At 33.6% G+C, this 20480-nt stretch overlaps 2 protein-coding genes across 3 annotated transcripts; one reads left to right on the forward strand and one right to left on the reverse strand.

Moving 5' to 3' along the window:
• Positions 1–612: 612 nt before the first annotated feature.
• Positions 613–6087, reverse strand: LOC123308725 (ninjurin-2; the record flags this gene model as incomplete). The annotated part of the gene is made up of 2 exons (XM_044891515.1): positions 613–2276; positions 5911–6087. Coding segments are annotated over 2 exons (360 nt in total), but the record flags the coding sequence as incomplete, so codon positions are not given.
• On the forward strand, positions 5344–20300 carry LOC123307617 (allergen Tha p 1-like). Of its 2 annotated transcripts, none has more exons than XM_044890001.1 (3): positions 5344–5618; positions 16664–16965; positions 20075–20300. In XM_044890001.1, the coding sequence occupies exons 2-3, from the start codon at positions 16809–16811 to the stop codon at positions 20221–20223; spliced, it is 306 nt and encodes a 101-aa protein (XP_044745936.1). In that variant the 5' UTR covers positions 5344–5618; positions 16664–16808; the 3' UTR covers positions 20224–20300. The 2 variants fall into 2 exon arrangements, with proteins under 2 accessions (XP_044745936.1, XP_044745935.1); XM_044890000.1 differs by lacking the exon at positions 5344–5618 and adding an exon at positions 7165–7336.
• Positions 20301–20480: the final 180 nt, after the last annotated feature.

Here is a 20480-nt window from a genome sequence, read left to right on the forward strand (position 1 = left end):
GATGAATTTCTGTTTTGATAATGGATCTACGTTTTCGTGGATTCTGCATATGATATGGTTATTTACAAAGGAAATTTTTAGTGTATTATTTATTGACTAGTCACAGTCCAACAAAATAACAAGGAATTCAAAAATGTAAAAATATATAGGGTGTTCCATTTAAAATAACGAAGTTGATAGCTAGTTCTAAATCATTTTAGGAGATGCTTTACTTAAGTTTTATTTGAAAGTCTTTTTTGTAAAGTTAATAGAATTAGAGTAATCGACTACTGCCTCATGGCGCGGACAGCCTGTATATTTCAATATTATCTTAGTGATTGATCGAATTGTACCTGCACCTTCTGAGATATTGCGGAAGAAATCAAACGAAAAAAAGTATTCAAAATAGAAAAAATCAGAGCTCTTTTCGTCTCGTTTCGTTAAAATCTAATACTCTCACTGCCGGATCTAGTCCGAAATTCATCTTTATGATGTCACAAAACATCGCAGAGGTGATCAATCCTAAATTGATGTGACTCAAGATCCAAGCGACTTTATTATGTTCGTGATTTCGAGAATGATCCATCTTCAGGTAAACTAGTATGGCAATCACTCCTCCAGTTACCTGAAGAATAAATGTTTATTTTAGCTCGATTCTAGATTTACCATCTTGTTCTTCATATTCGATAGCGATTGGGCTTTGTTTAAGTATGATGAATGAATTAACAAAGATTATAGAGTTAGGTTAGGTTAACTCTATAATCTTTGGTATGAAACAGATGGTTTTTGTATCGTTAGTAACTGAAACGACGAATAGACCTTTTCAATTGGTTATTCAGCCTCATTCTGTTGTTATGCTTATTTACATATTGCCAATAAAATTTTTACTTAGGAGGAGGTTTATATTTTCAGAATAAATTATTCGAGTTTATAGAATCACTCGATTCTTGCAGAAAAAAGATATAATCTAGAATTCAACCAAGTAATTGGTTTTACCTCACATAACATTTTTCTTCAATTCAACTACTTATGGTTCAATAAAATCAAGAATAAATTATTCTAAATCTACAAATTGTTCGATAAATAGTAAACTGGTGATACTTCACATTTTATTGTATTATATTGTCTTGAATTCATTGTTGTTCTTGGATTACGTATAAGTAAGGATTAAAGATTTTTGCAATAATGCAAAATTCAAAAAAAATAGGAAACTCCTGAAAGTTACTCGCTGTCTGACTAGTTTTGGAAAATTCACCCTCTACAAGCAACAGACTCATATTAAGATTGGGAAAAATATTAAAATATTAAAATTTTTCTCTCCAGTTCTTTTTGTATATCAGATATAATAATAATAATAGTGCCTTTATTGGGAAAAAAAACAAAAATACACTTGAGGCGAAGTCTAGCATGAGCTACTCCACTCAACCTCTGAAAAATTACAAAAATAAAATGAAAAAAATAAAAAAACACAAATGAAAAATATATATATATCAGATATATCTGTAGAAATTATGCAACTCCATTCTATAATTTATATTTTTCTTATTTTTTTTAAGTAAATTTAGATACGAATATATTATTTGAGATGATCTTCAAAGTATATCCAGTTTACTTCATAAATACAAATCTGTTGACATTCAAGAAGTTAAGGAATACTTTTCGGTAATTTATTTGTTCGTTTATACAGAGTGAGTAAAAGGTAAAGCGGAAAATTAACAACCTAATGACATACACCTAGAGTGTATGTCACCTCATTCAATTTTCAAAGTATGATACCAATCAGAGCTAATGTCCATGATCGACTTCAGAATACGCCAGAAAAGTTGAAATTCAATGGGTTTAATCATTTCAACCCTTGATGAAAAAGTGTTGATAAAAAACCACAATCCTCACCGACAAAAGGTTGATCTATTTCTGGCAAAAAAGTAAAAAATTTACAACCATTCAGTTGTCTAATTTTTCTACAAAATAGTCAATACCGAATATATGACTTTTACTATTTACTCATTATGTATATATGTAAGTATTGTTTGATGAGTTTAACTCTGTTAATATTTTCGATACTTTTAGTTGATTCATAATGACCAATCGAGGTCTGTTACAAGATTATAATATCACATATGTTCCAAAGGTTGACTTGAATATTCTATACCAAATCCAGATATCAAAATATTCACTATGGCTATCAAAAATATGAATACAAGTATGATATCATTCAATATCATGGCAGAGTTTTTGTTTCGCTCTTTGTTGATATTCAAACCTCCAATTATAACGAACATAATTGCGACCGCTAACTGTAAAGAAAAAACAACAATTTTTCAATACACATATATTTTTTCAATTCATTTGTTAAATCGATTAATATACTTAAAAAAGTGAACGGATTGGAAAGCTGTGAGCTTTGTTTTCTGATGAAGACATATCCTTTTGAATATGAAGGTTGTAGTGATAATTTTGGACTCAGAATTTTCCAAAAAAAATCATTAAAAAAGTTATATTCCACATAATAAACAATAATTTTAACCTTTGCGTAACATGAAAAATTTTATATTTTGTTTGCTGGAAATATATATTCGAGCAATCAGTTGGAAAAAGCATTATTTTTCGTAATATTACCTTATTACGAAAAGTAAAACGTTCCAAAACGTCAATGAGTTTCACGAAGTGTCACTCATATATGTCACAATTAGATAAAATCAATTGTGGTATGGTTTCGGTAGTGCGACGGATGCAGTGGCTGCAGAATGTGACTGCTCATACGCAACTACCAAACAGCAGTCACATTCTGTAGCAATGCAATGCAACCAAAGTAAATTATGTTCCACCCATAACCTTGCTTCCATGGCCTTCTATCCCTTTGGATTTGTTACCAATGGAATATTTGCGAAATAATCTGCGTGGGATATTTACTCCAAGAACTGAAGAACCTAATTTTCCTTGGTCGCAGAATTTAATACATTGGATACAAAGTATTATTCAATGGGGTATTTTCCTAAATTTCAAAATATATATCAACGTAATCCTCATATCTCAAATATATGGAAAAGTATTTTTTTTCTATTTTAACAGTTGTATTTTGCCTGTTTTTAATTACGGAAATTCACATCGCGGAGGCATTCTCCCAGAAACATTCTACGTCACTTTTACAATCCGGCATCGTTGGAACACTCATCAATGTTTCTCATCAAATTTTCTGATCTCCATATATTATTGCGTCTATGGTTGTGTATTGCCATCAATGACTCTCATCAATGTTTTCTGATCTCCATAGACTTGATAATATATTATTGAGTCTATGGTTGTTTACTGTCAGTTAATATTCGATCTTCCTTGGGCTGTTATTGTTGATGAAAGAAGGCATTGCTGATATATTTTATAGGTTCCTAAAGTCATCAATATGAAAAAGTTTACAGGTGGTAAATTTTCACTGCTTGCTTTTGAAAAATTCGACTCCATTTCCACAAGTTATAACAATCTGACAAGAACGTTTAAAACAATGTCAGAAACTGTCATCGGTTTCAGGAAGATATAATTCTGTATCTTGGAACATAAATACATAAATGCATTTATGTTCCAAGTTCTATATAATATCCTCTTGATCAGTTCCGATGTTGTCGAATTCACAAAAATTACTAGACTCTAGTAAAGGCATTCTACGTCACAAGCTCTCACAAATTTTTTTTCAAAGGCTATATTTTTTTTCCTACTGAATTTTGAGTGGAACCTTTTATGTGGTGACTAACCAATGGAAAATGGTTTCCAAAAATAATTTTTAATTCTTTTTTTGAGTTTTAGGAAAATACCCCATTTAGTGAATAATTCAGAAAGTTATCGAATGCATCAGAATTCGCTGAAATTTCAGTCATTTTCAAATAGCTCCGTTGTTTGGTATACTGTATTTGATTTAGAAAATTCACGTAATGATAATTTCACGTATCGTAGAAATAGGCCTCAAAAAACTTCAAATATGTTTTTTGGCAGTTTTTTTTTTCAGAAATTTGCATAACTTTTCAATCATGAAACAAAATACTTCATCCTCCAATATACACGTTGTGATTTTAATCTATAAACTTTGCTCTCCGTTCAAAGATGGAGGATCATAGATGACAGATTTAGGTGCCACTGTTGGATCAAAACAAGATATCAATAAATTGATTGCAGTTATGAGGAAAGCGAGTATTATAGTGATATGATTCAACCAAATGGCCGATTTATGATAAGCTTCCAGATGAAGACGGCAATCTCTCAGCAGATGTAAAGAGAGGCAGAGTAATCCAACAACTACCTACATAAAAAAGAAAGTTTTTTACTACGGTGTCATCAAAAATGCATTAGTTATTGACGCTTATTTATTTATTTGGTTTGTGCATATTGATAAATTGGTTTGTAAAACTGCGCTTTAATCCTCTATAACTTTTTCTTCAATTCTATTCCTCGAAATTACATGATGAACGTATAAGCTTGTTTGTGTATATTTGCTGGCATCAAGCCATGTACTATGCAATTAACGTTTCTCCTGTGTCCAGAATATTGCTCGAGTTTGAATAATAACTTTCTTCCTCAAAATCCCTTATTCTATTTCTAAATTGTTGAAGTGAAATTTGTTTCAGTTCAACTTTGACGTTAGAAATGTATTGATGATGTAGGTATGTATTAGCACAACCCTCTATGAGGACAATAGAAGGCTGTAGTATTAGTCAGGGATTTTGTTTGATGGTTCCTTCGTAATTACAAGCATTTGTTGAGTGTAAATGAAGCGAAATGACTTCTAATCATATTCTAATGACTACTTACTGAAATAAGTTCTATGAAATTATTGTTGAATTCACATAGCAAATAAAATAAAATAAGGAATATCATGAAATAACATCAGAAATAATGAATAAAATACATAGGTATGAGCAAAATAAAATAAGAACGAATGAAGAACCAACAAACATCACCCTTTGACGTTATTTATTCTGGAATTTCGATAGAAAAATCAATTTTTTGCTCGTTCTGTTCATAGGACACAATTTGAAATATATACTTCCTCTTATCATTTTCAATGAAATTCGTTTCAAAAAAAAAGAAGACATGCCAACCAATAATCACCTTATTTTTCTCGAATATTAAATGTTAGGTCAGAATTATTGTCATTGTCGAAATTACAATTCGTTTATGCACATTATTAGTTTCCAAATAAAATGAGACAAAAATGGAAAAGGTCATCTTTTGTTCCTACTTTTATTTCATTTTATTTCATGTGTGATATGATATTATATTGTGCATTTTGTCCTCTTATTCTGATCTGTTCTGTTTCTATTTTATATTCATTGCTTTATAAATAATTCACCACTTTTCTGAGTACTGAGCGATCCACAGGACATAATGTTTGTTTTGCGTAGGGTAAGGCAGGTGCGGGTTATTAGGCCTAAGTAACGTAAATTCAATTAATAATGGTCGCCGGCGGCAATATCACATCAGCAGCCAGCAATCATTGATAGATGGCGAGTTAGATCTCACATTGGTATCGGTATCAGAGTGGTATCAAATGCTGAAAGTCATATCATGAGCAGTGCGTTGGCTTGTCAGCTAATGATGCAGTTAGTTATGAGTGACCTGAAGGCTGACGAAATTGAAAAAGTTTAACAAAGGTAACTTATACATAATAATTATCTAAATATTAGTCCAGGTTACCAAATGTCACAATGTTACGAGTATAAGCCTATTGATTATTTTTTATGTATGTAAGAGTCTTATAGGACTTTTTATCCTACTGTATGTAGCATAATTAGGCTTTTACTGACAAAGTTTCAGAAAATGTTCAACATTGTTTTCCTTCACATCAGGAGTTGTCATTTTTTATCTGACAGTAGGTATTTGATGTTTAATTAAGAATATAATTTGGCGATTGAAGTTTTCCGATGATTAAAATAGAATACAAACCTGCAATATAATGGAAACTATAATGAGACTAAGCATAAGTGTATAGAACTCGTGCTTAGGCCCAACTTGGAGTATATATTTGAGTTGCGAGGCGTTGGCCGTTAAAAGTGCCACATCCAAAAGACCCTGAGCTATGGTTTTTTTCGTTGCATATTTATTGGGATCCAGGGTTTTCTGAAAACAAAATTCAATAATTTAATGTGCATTAATGTTAGACCAAAGTGTTTTGGAACGTGAAACAGTTATAAATTTCGATTTAAATGAAGAATTATTAACTTCGTTTGAATGCTTGTTTCACTAGACCATTTAACTTCATATTGATTATTTGGGAAGTTTGCGTGCCTGCAATTTGGAATTTGTTGATTTTCATAGCAGTTTGCTTGAGCTCAGGTGTGTGTACGCCAATGTTCAAGTTTTGATCAGCAATGTTATCGAGGCATTGGTTCGCAATACGTACCTAAGTATGTTCTGTAAAATATTCAAACAAGAAATGAAAGATGTATTTTGAAAGAGAGCCGAGAGCCTAAACTTCATCAACAACTTTGAAAATCTAGGAGGACACCTTTGACGAGTCATATACCCACTCACTTCAGTTCAGATGTTTATCGAGTACCTAGATTAGTACATACAGGGTGATTTAGAACTAATGACCTATGAATTAGAAGTGGTTTGTGGATCTAATCCTTGTTTAATTAAAAGATGGATACTGCATACCATCATGAGTCAAATGCTCTTTTACCTACTGCAATTATTATAACCCTGTACACATATACAACTACATCTTTCATAAACCCTAGATTTTCAGCATCATATTAGACATAAATTTGTCTTAAAAATTTTGCACGACGACATATCAATTAAATGAAGAATAATAATGTTCATATTATATTTTGTTAGGCCTACTTGCCTACCTCTAGAATCTCCAGGATCCCATCACTTCGTGTATTTCGATTGTCAGTATTTTCATTCACTTCCTTTGTTGACATTTTGACATTCTCGAATACTGCACACTTCAGAATAGGACCGATACTATTATTTGTTTTGGTGTACTACGCTAGACAATATACTTATATTTAAGAGGACCCCTTTGTTCGATAAGGAAGTGTCAATTTCTGATCTCATAGATAAAATTTCATTATTGATTTATATTGACTGATAACTGATACAGCTTCTCCTCCTTTATTTCATTAATTCTATCATAATATATATGATCCAAAATTAAGAACCATTTTGTACAGAAAATATTCAATATTGGGTAAACAGTAGAAGGTTATGAAAGTTATCGGAATTCCATTTCACTAGCAATAAAAAGATTTGAATTTTTGTAAACCGTTTGACCCTGAGGGAATTGTGTGATGTGGACTTGAGTTTCGATATAAAGGAATCGCAGAAGAATATTTCCATTCAAATTGGAAAATTGATCGATGTGGGCGATTCATATTTAATGATAACAACAGTCTTTTCATGTACTTGATTCAGTTTTGGCTGAATTATGTAGTTCCCTCGATTATTTCCTTTGATACCTTGTTAATTCTGGTTTTATCATTTTAATTTTTTTTCCATTTGCTATTCCAAGATATACCTAAAGGATGTTTTTGAATTGAGACCAATATTTCAACAAAAGTTGAGGAAGTTTTGAAACCGTTTCAAAAGTTGCCGATTCTTTTCCACCAATTGTCCATCTATGAGAAATAGAAATAGTTTTCTGTTGAACTCAAGAATTTGCTGCTTAAATTTATTACTTTATTTATTACCAGTTCAATTTATCTGTATTGTATATAGCTATCAAAGTGAATTATTCCTCATTTTTAGGCCTCCTGCAAATACAGGGTGTTTCATTGGGAAACGGAAATACCTTACATACATACCTATATGTACATATACATTTATTGCCTCTCACGTACTTCGTATACTGGATGTTTTATGAATTTTGCTCGTTTCCTCCTGAGGCCATATCAGACGAACTACCCGGTACATTTTCTTCAAACGTGTTTCTTATTCAAAGCTCAAATGTATCATTTAATAACCATTCAATCCAAGTCCGGATTAACGCAGCTAGGGAAGTGGGCAACTCCCCCACAAAGATACCAACAATTCAAATATTTTTCTACTACAAACATTGAAGAATCGTTCGGTGTAAAGCCCCCCCCCCAAACAAAATCTTGGCTGCGCCACTGAATGAATGTATATGAATGTACTCTATACTCTAGTCAGTTTTCATATAGGTAGAGATTCAATTCTCTCTTCTTTGTCTTTCAGAGTAAAGAAGTGCCGGCCACGTGTAACTTGCTTAAGGTGAATTTTACGAATTATTTGGTGCCTTTTTACAAGAGCTATATCCTCTGCATGCAGATATACTAAAAGGGTATTTTTGGGACATGGGCCTTTACGCAACATGGTCAAACATGACTAAATCATTGTTGATCGACTTCACCCCTCACTTTTGAGTGATGTAACAAATATTATTTTTCCTAAAGAACTGTGGTGATACATTTGATTTCAAAATGGGGAATATAACATTCCAATTAGTTTATACGTAACTTGTAAAAGTTGAGGTGGGAATAACTATCGTAGTTATTGCCAAATATATAATAAAGTTAAGCAATTGAAAAACTGTTTATTCGAGAGAGTACGATACTTTTTTTTTGTGAGAAAACTGACCATCCAGAATTATATTCAAGGCACGAGTTAGCAATCTTAGGAGGTAACAGTAGACACAGATTTTTTTCGCGGCAATTTAGTTAGACCGTTTGACGGTCGAAAGTTGAAACCATAGAAATATTGGGAAAAAAGGTTTTTGACCATTTTCTATCATTTATTTTGATACAATCTATAGCCATATTTTCGCGATTAAGACGCGTGAAGCGTCTTTAAGCGTTCCTATTCGAGCGAATAAGTCATGACGTCAGTCTTTAAGACGCTTTAAGCGGAACCTGGCGGTCTGTGGAGAGCGCCTGTGTCATAGAGTCATCTTGTCTCTGGCCTGTGTCGTCTTAAGCGAAAAGAGGTTATATAAAGAAGGGAGAATATGTTGTTTATATCGAATTTGATTTGAATTCCTACTAGGGAAGAGTGCTTTTATTGCCAATAATGCAGTTTCTGCATTATCATTTAGAATAAATAAATATTTTTCAAATAATAGCCAAAGAACAGAAATTGAAAAATTCACAATTCGATTCGCTGTCTAATGATAACGACAGATGACTCAACCATCAGCGATATTCTATTTTTGCGACAACAAAATTAATGACGTCACGCTTAAAGACGCTTTAAGACATCGATTAAGACGCTTAATCGCCAAAATATGGCTTATATGATGTTATATATTTTTGAAATCAGAAAAAATTAAGCTTTCAAAAAATTGCGCAGAAAATTAGTGTTCCCATTTAAAAAAACATAACTTTGGGTAATAGCTTCGTAATAAAAATCCTGCTAAAAAGGCGAGCACGCCACTGGATTCTACGTAAAAAAGTGCCTGTATAATGTTTCAATTTCAGAGCTCTATCATCAGTATTAGCGGAGATATAAATTTATTTCGATATCGCCATTTTTCCAATTTTTGCTTATAACTCGAAAACAAAAGAAAGTGGCCAAAAATGACTACTACTATTGTAAGTTTCTCAGAAAAAGAGAACGAGAATGGGGTATCAGATTTTGTCTATCTCCTCTGGTTTAAAAGCTGTAGTGCTAAAACATCGAAATTTGCCCACCCTGTACATACAGGGCCTTAATTTTTTCTGGAAATAAAATAGAGTAACTTCAAAATACGAACTTAAATGGTACGAAGCTATAATAACGACCACCAATGTAATAAGTAATTACTAAGTCATGTCGAAATAATTATGGATTCAATAGTTTTGGTAATTCATCATTAAAAGTCACTTCTAACCACTTTCAGGAATCCAATTTCTTGAAAACTTCACTTTTTCGTAAAATATGTGTGCAGTAAAACTGTCTGCTCCGAAATTTAAAGCACACTCCACGTTTAGTTTTTTTGCATAGTCTTTTAAAATATTGAAACAGATTTTCAAAATTTCGATTGGTACAGGGTGTTGTTCCGAGGATTCAAACGATTCATAATTTTTGGTTAACCCGGACCTGGAATTTCCTTGAGGTTATTGAATAATACATTTGAGCATTGAATAAGAAACACGTTTCGCAAAATGAAGAAAATATACCTAATGGTTCGTCTGATATGGCCTCAAAAAAACAAGCAAAATTCATACTCCAGAACCACCCCGGTGCCACTCTCGGTGCAACCTATACGTATTTCCGTTTCCCAATGAAACTCCCCTATATGATATCCGATAACACACCTGATTATGATTGGTCAATCATTTGAAATTTCAAATCGACCAATAAGGTAATTTTTGGATAATCCACCGGAAGAGGAGTAGCAATATTGGTGAGAACAGATCTGAAACACTACTTTAAAAGTAGATCCGACGAAACACAAGGAAAAACAGAAAAAGTGACGATTGTTGCCGAATTAAATCGGCAAAGAGTCGAAATAACCTCGGCGTATAAGCCACCACAAAACAATCTATTGGAAGAAGAGATAAACAACATGTTGGAAGGATCAAACCCGAAAATCTCCATCGGAGATTTCAACTGTAAATCCCCATTATGGAATAGCATAACAGAGAATAGAAATGGCAAAAAACTCAAGGATTTCGCCGAAAAACAAAATGCCATAGTTATTGGACCAGAGCTACCGACATATCTTGCTTTTGGAAGAGGAACACCAGATGTAATAGATATCGCGATATTGAAAAATATAACTCAAGAATTCTCGATTGGAACTTTGGAAGATGGAACCTCAAACCACAATCCCGTGGAATTGACAATTGGAGAAGAACCAAGAGAAAAACTGCTGGAAATAAGAGAATATACCAATTGGACTAAATACAGCCATTTGATACAATCGGAAATAACAGAAATTCCAACAATAAACACTCCAGACGATCTGGAATGTGCGGTTGATAAACTGGAAGAGATTATATTGAAAGCTTACGAAAAAAGCACGAGAAGAGTGAAGAGACCAGCTCCAAGTCATCCGCATGGCGATATGCCTAAAGAAGTAAAAGATCTTATACAAGAAAATCGAAGACTCAGAAGAATATATAGGATGAACAAAAATGATCTAAATAGAAGGAACCTCAACCGACATAGCCAAGTTCTGAAAAATGCCCTGAAACATCTAAGAACAAGCAGATGGAACAAAAGGGTTCAAGAACTGAATACAATCGATCATTCTGCATGGAGAATGCAAAAAAGCCTACGAGGAGAAAAGACTAAAATTCCACCCCTACACGGAGAAAGGGGAATGGCTTATACCAATACTGATAAGGCAGATGCATTGGCGGACTCGAACGAGAATCGAGAATAAATTACAGGATAGACGACGATAATGAAGATTTGGAAGAACTGGTTGAAGAAAATGATGAAGAAATGGATGAATTACTAGCGACTGCTGAAATAGACAAGCCAACATCGCCAAATGAAATCAGGGAAATAATTAGAAGTTTGAAGAAGAGGAAAGCTCCCGGAAGCGATAAAATAACGAATGTTATGTTAAAGAAATTACCTAGAAAAGGTATAGCCGCTCTAACAAATATCGCGAATGGAATTATGAGGACAGAACACTACCCAGAAAAATGGAAAACAGCAGAAGTCATAGTATTCAATAAACCATTCAAAGAGAAGAAGTTTCCACGAAACTACAGACCGATAAGTCTACTGTCGGCTTTAGGAAAAGTAGTAGAAAGAATTATCGCCACGAGGCTAAATGAGGAAACCGAAAATCTGGAACTAATACCACCAGAACAGTTCGGATTCAGAAGAGAGCATTCAACAGAACAACAATTATTAAGGCTCACAGAGTACATAACAGAGGGATTCCAAAATAAACAAGCTACAGGTCTTATTTTACTAGACGTCGCCAGAGCATTCGACAGAGTATGGCATGAAGGATTAATATATAAGATGAGATGTGCCGGATATTCGATCAAAATATGCAAGTTGATCAGGAATTATCTCAAAAATAGAAGATTTTACGTAAAAGTGGGAGGAGAATGCTCCTCAACAAGAGATATAGAGGCTGGAGTACCCCAAGGATCAGTACTTGGGCCATTTCTGTAAAACATATACATCCACGATATTCCGAAAAATCCAAGAACTATGCTAACGTTATATGCTGACGATACAGGCATAGCAACTCGACACCGAAACCCTGAAATAATAGAACGAGTTCTACAAGAGTCGATTGACGAAACAAATGACTGGTGCATAAAGTGGAAAATCAAGCTCAATGGACAAAAGAGCCAAGCAATATTACTACAGAAGAGAAGACTGCGACCCACAACAAAACTGGATGTTGACGGCGAAGAAATCGACTGGAAAAATGAAGCCAAATATTTAGGAATAACGCTTGACAAAGGACTTACCTGGAAAAGTCATATCAAACAAGCAATCGACAAAACGAAAGCAGCGATGAATAGACGCTATCCTCTGATAGGAAGAAGAAGCCACATGTCGAAAGAGACAAAATTGAAGATAATCAAAGCCGTTGCTAGGCCTCAACTGACTTATGGATCAGTTGCCTGGGGTTTCGCGGCAAAGAGCCATATCAAAAGAATTCAGGCCACTGAAAACAAGCTGCTACGATGTGCAATAGATGCACCTTGGTTTGTCAGGAATAGACAGATTTATAAGGACCTGAAATGGGAAACCATAACGGAATTCATGAACAGAAAAGCAGAGAAATTATTCGAAACAGCGAAAAACCATCCGAATCAAGAACTCAGGAGACTAGTGGACTACGACCCAGAAGAAGACAAAAGGAGAATGCGAATTTACCGAAGGAGACCAAGAGATCAATTGAAAAGAGATTAAAATAACAACAGAAACTTATTGAAAAATTCAATAAAGTGTTAATCCAATAGAGGATAAACACATAAATCCCAGCACGATAGTGTGCGAGAAGAAAACCGACCAAGAGATGAACGGTTTATAGGCAAATGCCCGGAACCAAAATTCAAGAAGCAGTAGGGTTTTTAGAGGATCTCGAGCTCAGGAGAGTGAGAAACCCCACACTGTTCCCCCTCAGGAGATGAGGGCGGTTCGTCTGTCTTGCAGATTTTCCCCCTGCTACACCAAAAAAAAAAAAAAATTTTGGATAATCGTATATCGTCGGATATCGTATGTTCATATGAATAGAAGAAAAGGTACTTCAGTTGTATTCACTGTATTCTGAATAAAACCACTCACAAGCAGCGAAATTCAAAATTATCTGCATGATATATTTTCTTACCTCACTAAAAGCGGCAACACTAATTGACATAATGACGATAAATATGAACCACTGTATTCTGAAGGATATGAAAAAAATTGTTTAATGAATCTTTCGTTGGGATGTTTGTTTTCCGAAATATGTAGATATAAAATGAGCTCAAGAATCGATGAGTGGCTCATTCTGTCAGAGACACCATGGAAACCTACGATGAAAACAAATAATTTTGCCCCCATCGCAAATTTGAATAGATGCATATAATTATTCAACCGGGCCGTTATTCATTATTTCATTATAATGATAATCATAACGTACCTATGCATAGATAGGAGATTCATCAAATAGTTTGATGAAACAAGGTAAAAGATTCCTATTCAATATCTTTTGTTCTTAGGCAAATAAATGCTAAGTCCATTAAATCTATGTATTACATGTATTGCAATATTTTCAGACTATTTTCCAAAAATAACTTATAGATCAGAGAAATCATGAAAAAAAAACATTGGAAATATACCAAACAGAAACAAAGATATACAGATAAATACCCAACTCGAGAGGGAATCAAAATATATAATTCTTCCAAAAAAAAGTTCGGGAGTTTTTGTACGTTTTTTCTATCTCGTATTTTATGTATAGATACTCTAGGGCCAATTTCACCAAAGCTATTATAAACTTCGCTCAACTTAAACTCAGATTAAAACTAGACAAACTATTTCTAACATCGGCATCTGCTTTCTCTATCAAGTGAAATAAGGAGGGTAAAGAAACCACAAAACACAAAGACATTCCATTTTAACTAAAGTTAAGATGTGTAATAATCATCGACATAAACCATTGTGTTTCGTTCCTTAACGGCAGTTACGTCTAATCTCGGTTTATATCTTTGGTGAAATCTGCCCTTTGTGAGTATTACGAGGATATACTTATTGAAAAATTCTTAGCCTACAATAGAACCAAACAAAATTTCAATGTCAAAATTTTTTATTACTCCAACATATTCTCCTTTTAATTGGAAACTTTCATTACAGCGAACCTACAACTTCACTATGTTTCTTCTTGCTCTACAAACCAGACCTCCACAGCTTTTATTTCCTCGTTGGAAGAAAATTTACGACCTTTTACACATTTTTTCAGTTGAGGAAAGAGATGATAGTTGGATGGAGAGGAATCTGGTGAATAAGGGAGATGTTCTAGTAATTCAAACCCTAAGCCCCGTAAGATCAATCGTAGTTTAAACTTTCGATTAAGAAATCTCCGATTAAAGTTAATCTATGTTTTAAACCGTCGTCTTAAGAGCAAATACAAAATGAGAAGAGATTAACTAATCCTGTGCAGTTGTCAAAATAGTTGGCTATTTGAACTAATTGTGACTCATTGGTTGTCATTTCTTATTTTTCTGGATCATTCATTCTGTGAGACTGCAGCGATCAGTTTATTTATTTATTGTGTTCTGTTGTGATCTTTGTATCAGCATTATTATTGTTATATTATCGAGGTGTGAGGTGAAACCTATGGTTGATACATAGCATTCAGTGCTTCGTTTCTGAAAATATCTATATTTAGTATTTAGTATCTAACGAACGGCAAATTTCGAAGTGGAAATTGCTTTTGAACATAGCAATTCAGAAGATGGATTGCAAGTGAGACAAAATATGAAATTGAATGTTGATATTTCATCTTGAGGTGGGGTGGCTTATTTTTTTTCTCAATCTCACTCAAAATTGCTCTTGAACAAGTTTTGGAGATCGAATGAATTCGATATCATCCCATTTATCCCAATGATTTTCTCGATCACGGATAATATATGGTCTATCATGATACCTTTTGAAATCATTCAACTCGTGCAAGATTTCAATACATATCTGAATCCGAATCACTATCATATTCCAATTCCATGTTCATTTTCAAACATTGAACTCAATAATTCTCTAACCGGGAACCGCAAACCCAATTTCTTGAATCAAAACAAACAAGAGACCTCAAAAAACTTCGTAGAAAATAGTTTCATAGAATAATATAGGGTTTAATCCCTTTTGGATGGTTTAAACCTACCGTCCCGAAGGTTTAAACTAATCGATAGTTTAAACCATCTTTCATGGATTAACTATGTTTGATCTTAAGAAATAATCGTTATCCAAAGTTTAAACCCTCATTCTTGGTTTAAACTACCATTAATCTTACGGGCCTTAATCACGATTTTTTTGCGTGGCAACATGAGATTTGTGTGCAGGGGCGTTGTCGTGCAAAAACAAAACACCTTTGGATAGCTTTCCGCATCTTTTCTCTTTAATTTTTTCCCGTAGAGTGGTCAATAATGTCGAATAGTAATCTTCGGTTATTGTTCTACCCTAACCAAAAAAATCAATCATGATTACTCTATTGCAATCCAAAAAAACTGAAGCAAGAACTTTTCCAGCAGATTTTTGGACACGAAACTTCTTAGGTCTTGGAGAACCAGAGTGTCGCCATTCCATCAATTGTTGCTTTGTTTCTGGATCGTAGAAATGTACCCAAGTCTCATGTCCAAATTGACGTGAACTATATGATGAACGCCGTGAACGCGTTCGTATGAAATATTCAGTGCTTCAGATATCCGTATTAGCTTTCGACGGTCTGATAAAATCATGTCATGAACTGCATCGATATTTTTGGGGACTGACACAGAAACTGGCCTTCCCGATCGGTCATCATCTTCAATGAATAATTTACCTATTTTAAAGCTTGCAGTCCAATTTTTCACGGTCGCATACGAAGGGCATTGATCACCACGGGTATTAAGCATATCTTCTTAAATATGCTTACATCTTAACTCTTTTAAATACATGTACTTGATGATGGCCCGATACTCCAATTTTTCGATTTTCACAATTTCGTTGGACATCTTTTCTTTTAATTTATTGCGTAACTCTGGTTAACTTTTTTGATCTAAAACTTCACACTGACACTTCAAATGAAGTATTGTTCGTTGCTAAGTTAACGCAATATTTTTTTATGCATGGAACTGTTCTAGGCTAATTAGATACCAATACATCCTCGTACGTATAAGCATATTTATCTGAAGATGCTACTATTTTCAATGATTCGGCTATCAAATATTCCACTTACGGCGACTTTTTACTGTTGAGTGGAATCGAAAAAATAAACTCCTTACTTTCTGTCATACGGTATTATTTATTCGACCTAAGTATTCCTGCAATCACTTCAATGAAAGTGTCTTTATCATTATCTATCCAAGAAAATTTCATAAAATAACCTCAAATCGAATTAGAATGTGTGAAATATGAATTTCTCAAGAAACTGCAAAGTGAAGATACTGAAGTTAATTCAGAAGTGTCACAAGCGTTGCATCCATTGTTTCGTTCATTTCAAAATTGTAATAATTAGAATTGTCCAACTGCGACAAACACTATGAAGTAATTCCAAAGATTTGTTTGGATGTTACAAAATTTCCTCAATTTTCAGATTTCGTGACAAATATTGCGATCACATAATCTTCACGGGATGGAAGTGGTGGTTCTTATCTGGCATCAAACTTCCGGCGCATCGGCCAGAATATAAATGACGTCTTGGGAGAACCACCCTCAGTGTTTCTTCTTCTCTAATCAGAATGAATGTGCTTAACTTACCTGTCGTCTGGACGTTGGTATTTGCGTCCCTTTTCTGTTTGATGGAATGCCAATTGGGCGGAAATACCTATGTGGATAAACAACTGTTATGTGCATTGGACAAGGGACCGTGCGACAGGTTGGGTAGACAAGTGAAAGGTAAGAAATATATATTTTATACAAAAAAAATATGTGTATCTCGGAATATTCTTTAATATTTATCTTGCGAACTTCGCAGAGTTCGAATATTGATCAGCTGCTTCCGTAGTATTTGTATTGTTTAAAAAAATCCTTAGTACCAATATACAGGGTGTCTCAAATTCGATGTCTAGTTAATGGAACTCGAATACTAAGAGAAAAACATTTTTAGCGACTCTTTTCCAGCTTGACAAAAAATAGTGAATACCACTTACAATTATTCGTTGTGAAATTTTATCAAAAATTCAGATTTTGACGATTTAGTTGGTTCACAACTTTTTTGTTTTTAAAGTTAGAGAGAACTAATATTTGAACCTTCTACATGCACTTCTCTACGTAGAATACACCGGCATTATTAAAAAAATTTTGTCTTATTTATAATTATGTAGCAAAAGCAAAGTTAGTTTTGATATAAATTAATATTGAGTTTTTCATCTTCGGATCTGAAAAATATTGCAGATTTCGAAAAAATATACCGGATGAGTCTTTGCTTCGTACAAACAATTCAACAGTAGATTCTTGGTATCAAAAGAAACGGTTTTTTTGCCATTTTTTCCGCATCGGCTCGATTTAAAAGATACAGGCTGCTGAAAAACCATAAAAAAAATTATTTTAGGTTCTATATCTCAAAAACGGTTGTATAGAATGAGATGGATTTCGGAATATAGTTTCTCATTTAAAAATAGCAAAAATTTAAAGAACCCAACTCTTGAAACTAAGTAGGACGCTATCTAATGAATATTTGAACGTTTTGTAAAATAAGTGAGTAAAATAAATAAGTATTCTTCATATCTAATCGTATAATGCGCCGTTTTTGAGTAATTTAATATTCAAAAATTAAAAACTGCACAGATGTGTAGTGTCACAGATTTAGCTAGTTATTCTGAAGGTAATTTTCTCCAGGAGTGGCACAGTTCATTATGAAAACTTAGAATGGCTCTATCTTTTTATCAACGTCGAATCGGATGGAATGGTAAAGAAAAAAAATGTTTCTTTGGCCTCAATAATCTGCTGTTCAAATATTTGTACCAGCATTTGTTTCTGTATATGTCTATCCTTTTCCTCTGAACGTGACTAAAAACACGATTAAGAAAAATTCGCGGAATAAAAATTACATAGACTCACTGAGTATTTCGAAATCTCAACAGAAGTATAGCAGGAAAATGTTGAGAATAACAAATTTAAGAAAAATCGATTTTTTTGCTTCTTTTTCGTTTTTCGAACAGTACCTGATAAAACAACAATGGAGCGGAACAAATTCTTCAATTTGACAATTATGGAACATATCGTTGCTTCGAACTATACAGGGTGTTTCCAAAAAAGGTGATCCCGTCTCTCCCCAGGTAGAACACTGAAAAATAATTAGGGTTTGCTTGGTAAAAAAATTTCGTAATGCCAACCGATAAGCAGCGTTGAAGAAAAATAAATTATACACATTTTTTTTCATTTTGCCGAAACTACTGGCCAAATAGTATAAAAATCTAATATCTGACTCTCATAGAGGGCGCTAGTTACACGGTTCGTACCAAGTAGTATAGCATAACTTTTTTAGAGTAAGATTTATTAATAAAAATTTCAAGTGAATTTAACATTATGTGAACTATTCGAAATCGTCAATACCTCAATTTTTGATGATGCATACCTCAAAAACGAAGCTTCGTATGGGGCTACGATTTTCAGCATTCTCTTTTCTCTGAAAAATAATTTTGAAAATTGCCATCTGTTTTATTCTTGCTGTTCTAGTTTCCGAGCTCCCCTTACTGGACATCTCATTTGGGATACCGTGTACATTCACAGGCTAAAATCGGACACTAAAAACCGTGTCTTGATGTTTTTTCAATTTTAGGTTAATTTCTCTATAATGAAAATTGCATTCAGATTTGAATTTGAGCATAATATAAGCGAAGAAGATATAGAATGTAAGCTATAGGGTTCTGAATTTGATCTTAGAAGTTGTCCCCTTGGAATTTGGAATAAAAAATCGATGTGTTCGAACATTTTTATTTAATTCTGTTCTGTGGAACTACAGAGCCACTATTTCGTTTTCTAGGGCCAACTATATATATACAGGATGAGTCTTTGACTCGTACAAATATTTTATTAGTAGATTTTTTACGTAAAAAAAACCCTTTTTACTATTTTTTTCCCATACGAGAAAATATGCTTTTATTTCACAAAACGTTCATTATTAGATAACGTCCAACTTAGTTTCTAGAGTTGGATTCTTTCAATTTATGGTATTTTTATGGTACCTGAACGTAATGGCTTTGAGTATTAAACCCCTTTAACATTAATACCCAATGGTAATGGTCATAATGAGAAAACTGAAGAAAGTGGGTGATGTCTAATGTTCGAAAAAGATTAACCGAAAAAATGAAAAATTTCATTCCGAAATTAATTTCATTCGATGAAACCGTTTGTGAGATAGAACTGAAAATAACATTTTTTATGGTTTTTCAACAGCCTGTATCTTTTAAGCCGAGCCGATTCGGAAACAATGACAAAGGAAAAATGTTTTTCTTTTGACCTCAAGAATCGCTACCCTCGTCGCTACCGTACGACTCAGAGAATCACCCTGTATAAGTTGTCAGAATTACTTCAAAAGTATCAACCAAATGGGACTGGCAAGTGCAATGAAATTCGGACTTGCTGTGATAAATGGTAGACTAAGGGCGAGTTTCATAAATCTTTGATTGTTCGATCAACGATTTGACTCACTCGATTTCTAGAACAAAATCACAGAAACCTTTTCATTTCTGAATATATTGAAGAAGTAACAATTGAGAATAATAGAATGGACGTATAAACATCATAGTTTGATGCGAGAATGAGCATGAATGAGCATGAATCAATTATCGGTTGAAAACAAATTGACTTAACAAATTGACTATTCGTCAATCAAGCGTTGATTCTCCGATCAAGCTTTATGAAACCTGGGGTAAAACATTAACTGTATGTAGTATGCTCCCGAATTCCGATATTGTGTAGGTTTGAATCACATCTGTTTATGTATATTATGAAATGTAGTATGTGGATTGGAATAAGGAATGAAATATTTATTTATTTACAGATTCCCTACCTGAGATAATTGGTAATCAGTGTCAGAATTGCACCCCTCAACAACTGGCAAATGCTCGAAGAATTGCTGCCTATGTACAATCAAAATACCCGTATGTTTGGAACGAGTTGGTCGACAAGTATGGAAGGAAACAGCGATAACTATATTCTCTTAGCTAATGAGATATTTATTTACCTTACTTAATTTTTAGTGAAATATTAAAAGTATATTTTGATAATTTGTTTTTCCATCTGGGATATTTTCCAGGATATACCGAAATTAATGCAATAAAATCTGGTCACAGATTCACGGTACGAATCTAGGAGACCCATGTTATAGTGTTACCTATTTTGGCAATGGACACCCTCGGGACACTTTTTATTGGACCAGAATGTCTTCGAAAGCAGTAAACCTTAAC

The sequence above is a fragment of the Coccinella septempunctata genome, chromosome 2, assembly GCF_907165205.1.
Source record: "Coccinella septempunctata chromosome 2, icCocSept1.1, whole genome shotgun sequence".
NCBI lineage: Eukaryota > Metazoa > Arthropoda > Insecta > Coleoptera > Coccinellidae > Coccinella > Coccinella septempunctata.

Excerpts from the sequence above, each read along its gene's own strand:
- LOC123307617 (XM_044890001.1), top strand. The coding sequence starts at position 16,809 with ATGAATGTGCTTAACTTACCTGTCGTCTGGACGTTGGTATTTGCGTCC. Across the intron at positions 16,966-20,074 it reads GTTGGGTAGACAAGTGAAAG|ATTCCCTACCTGAGATAATT; the intron begins GTAAGAAATATA and ends ATTTATTTACAG.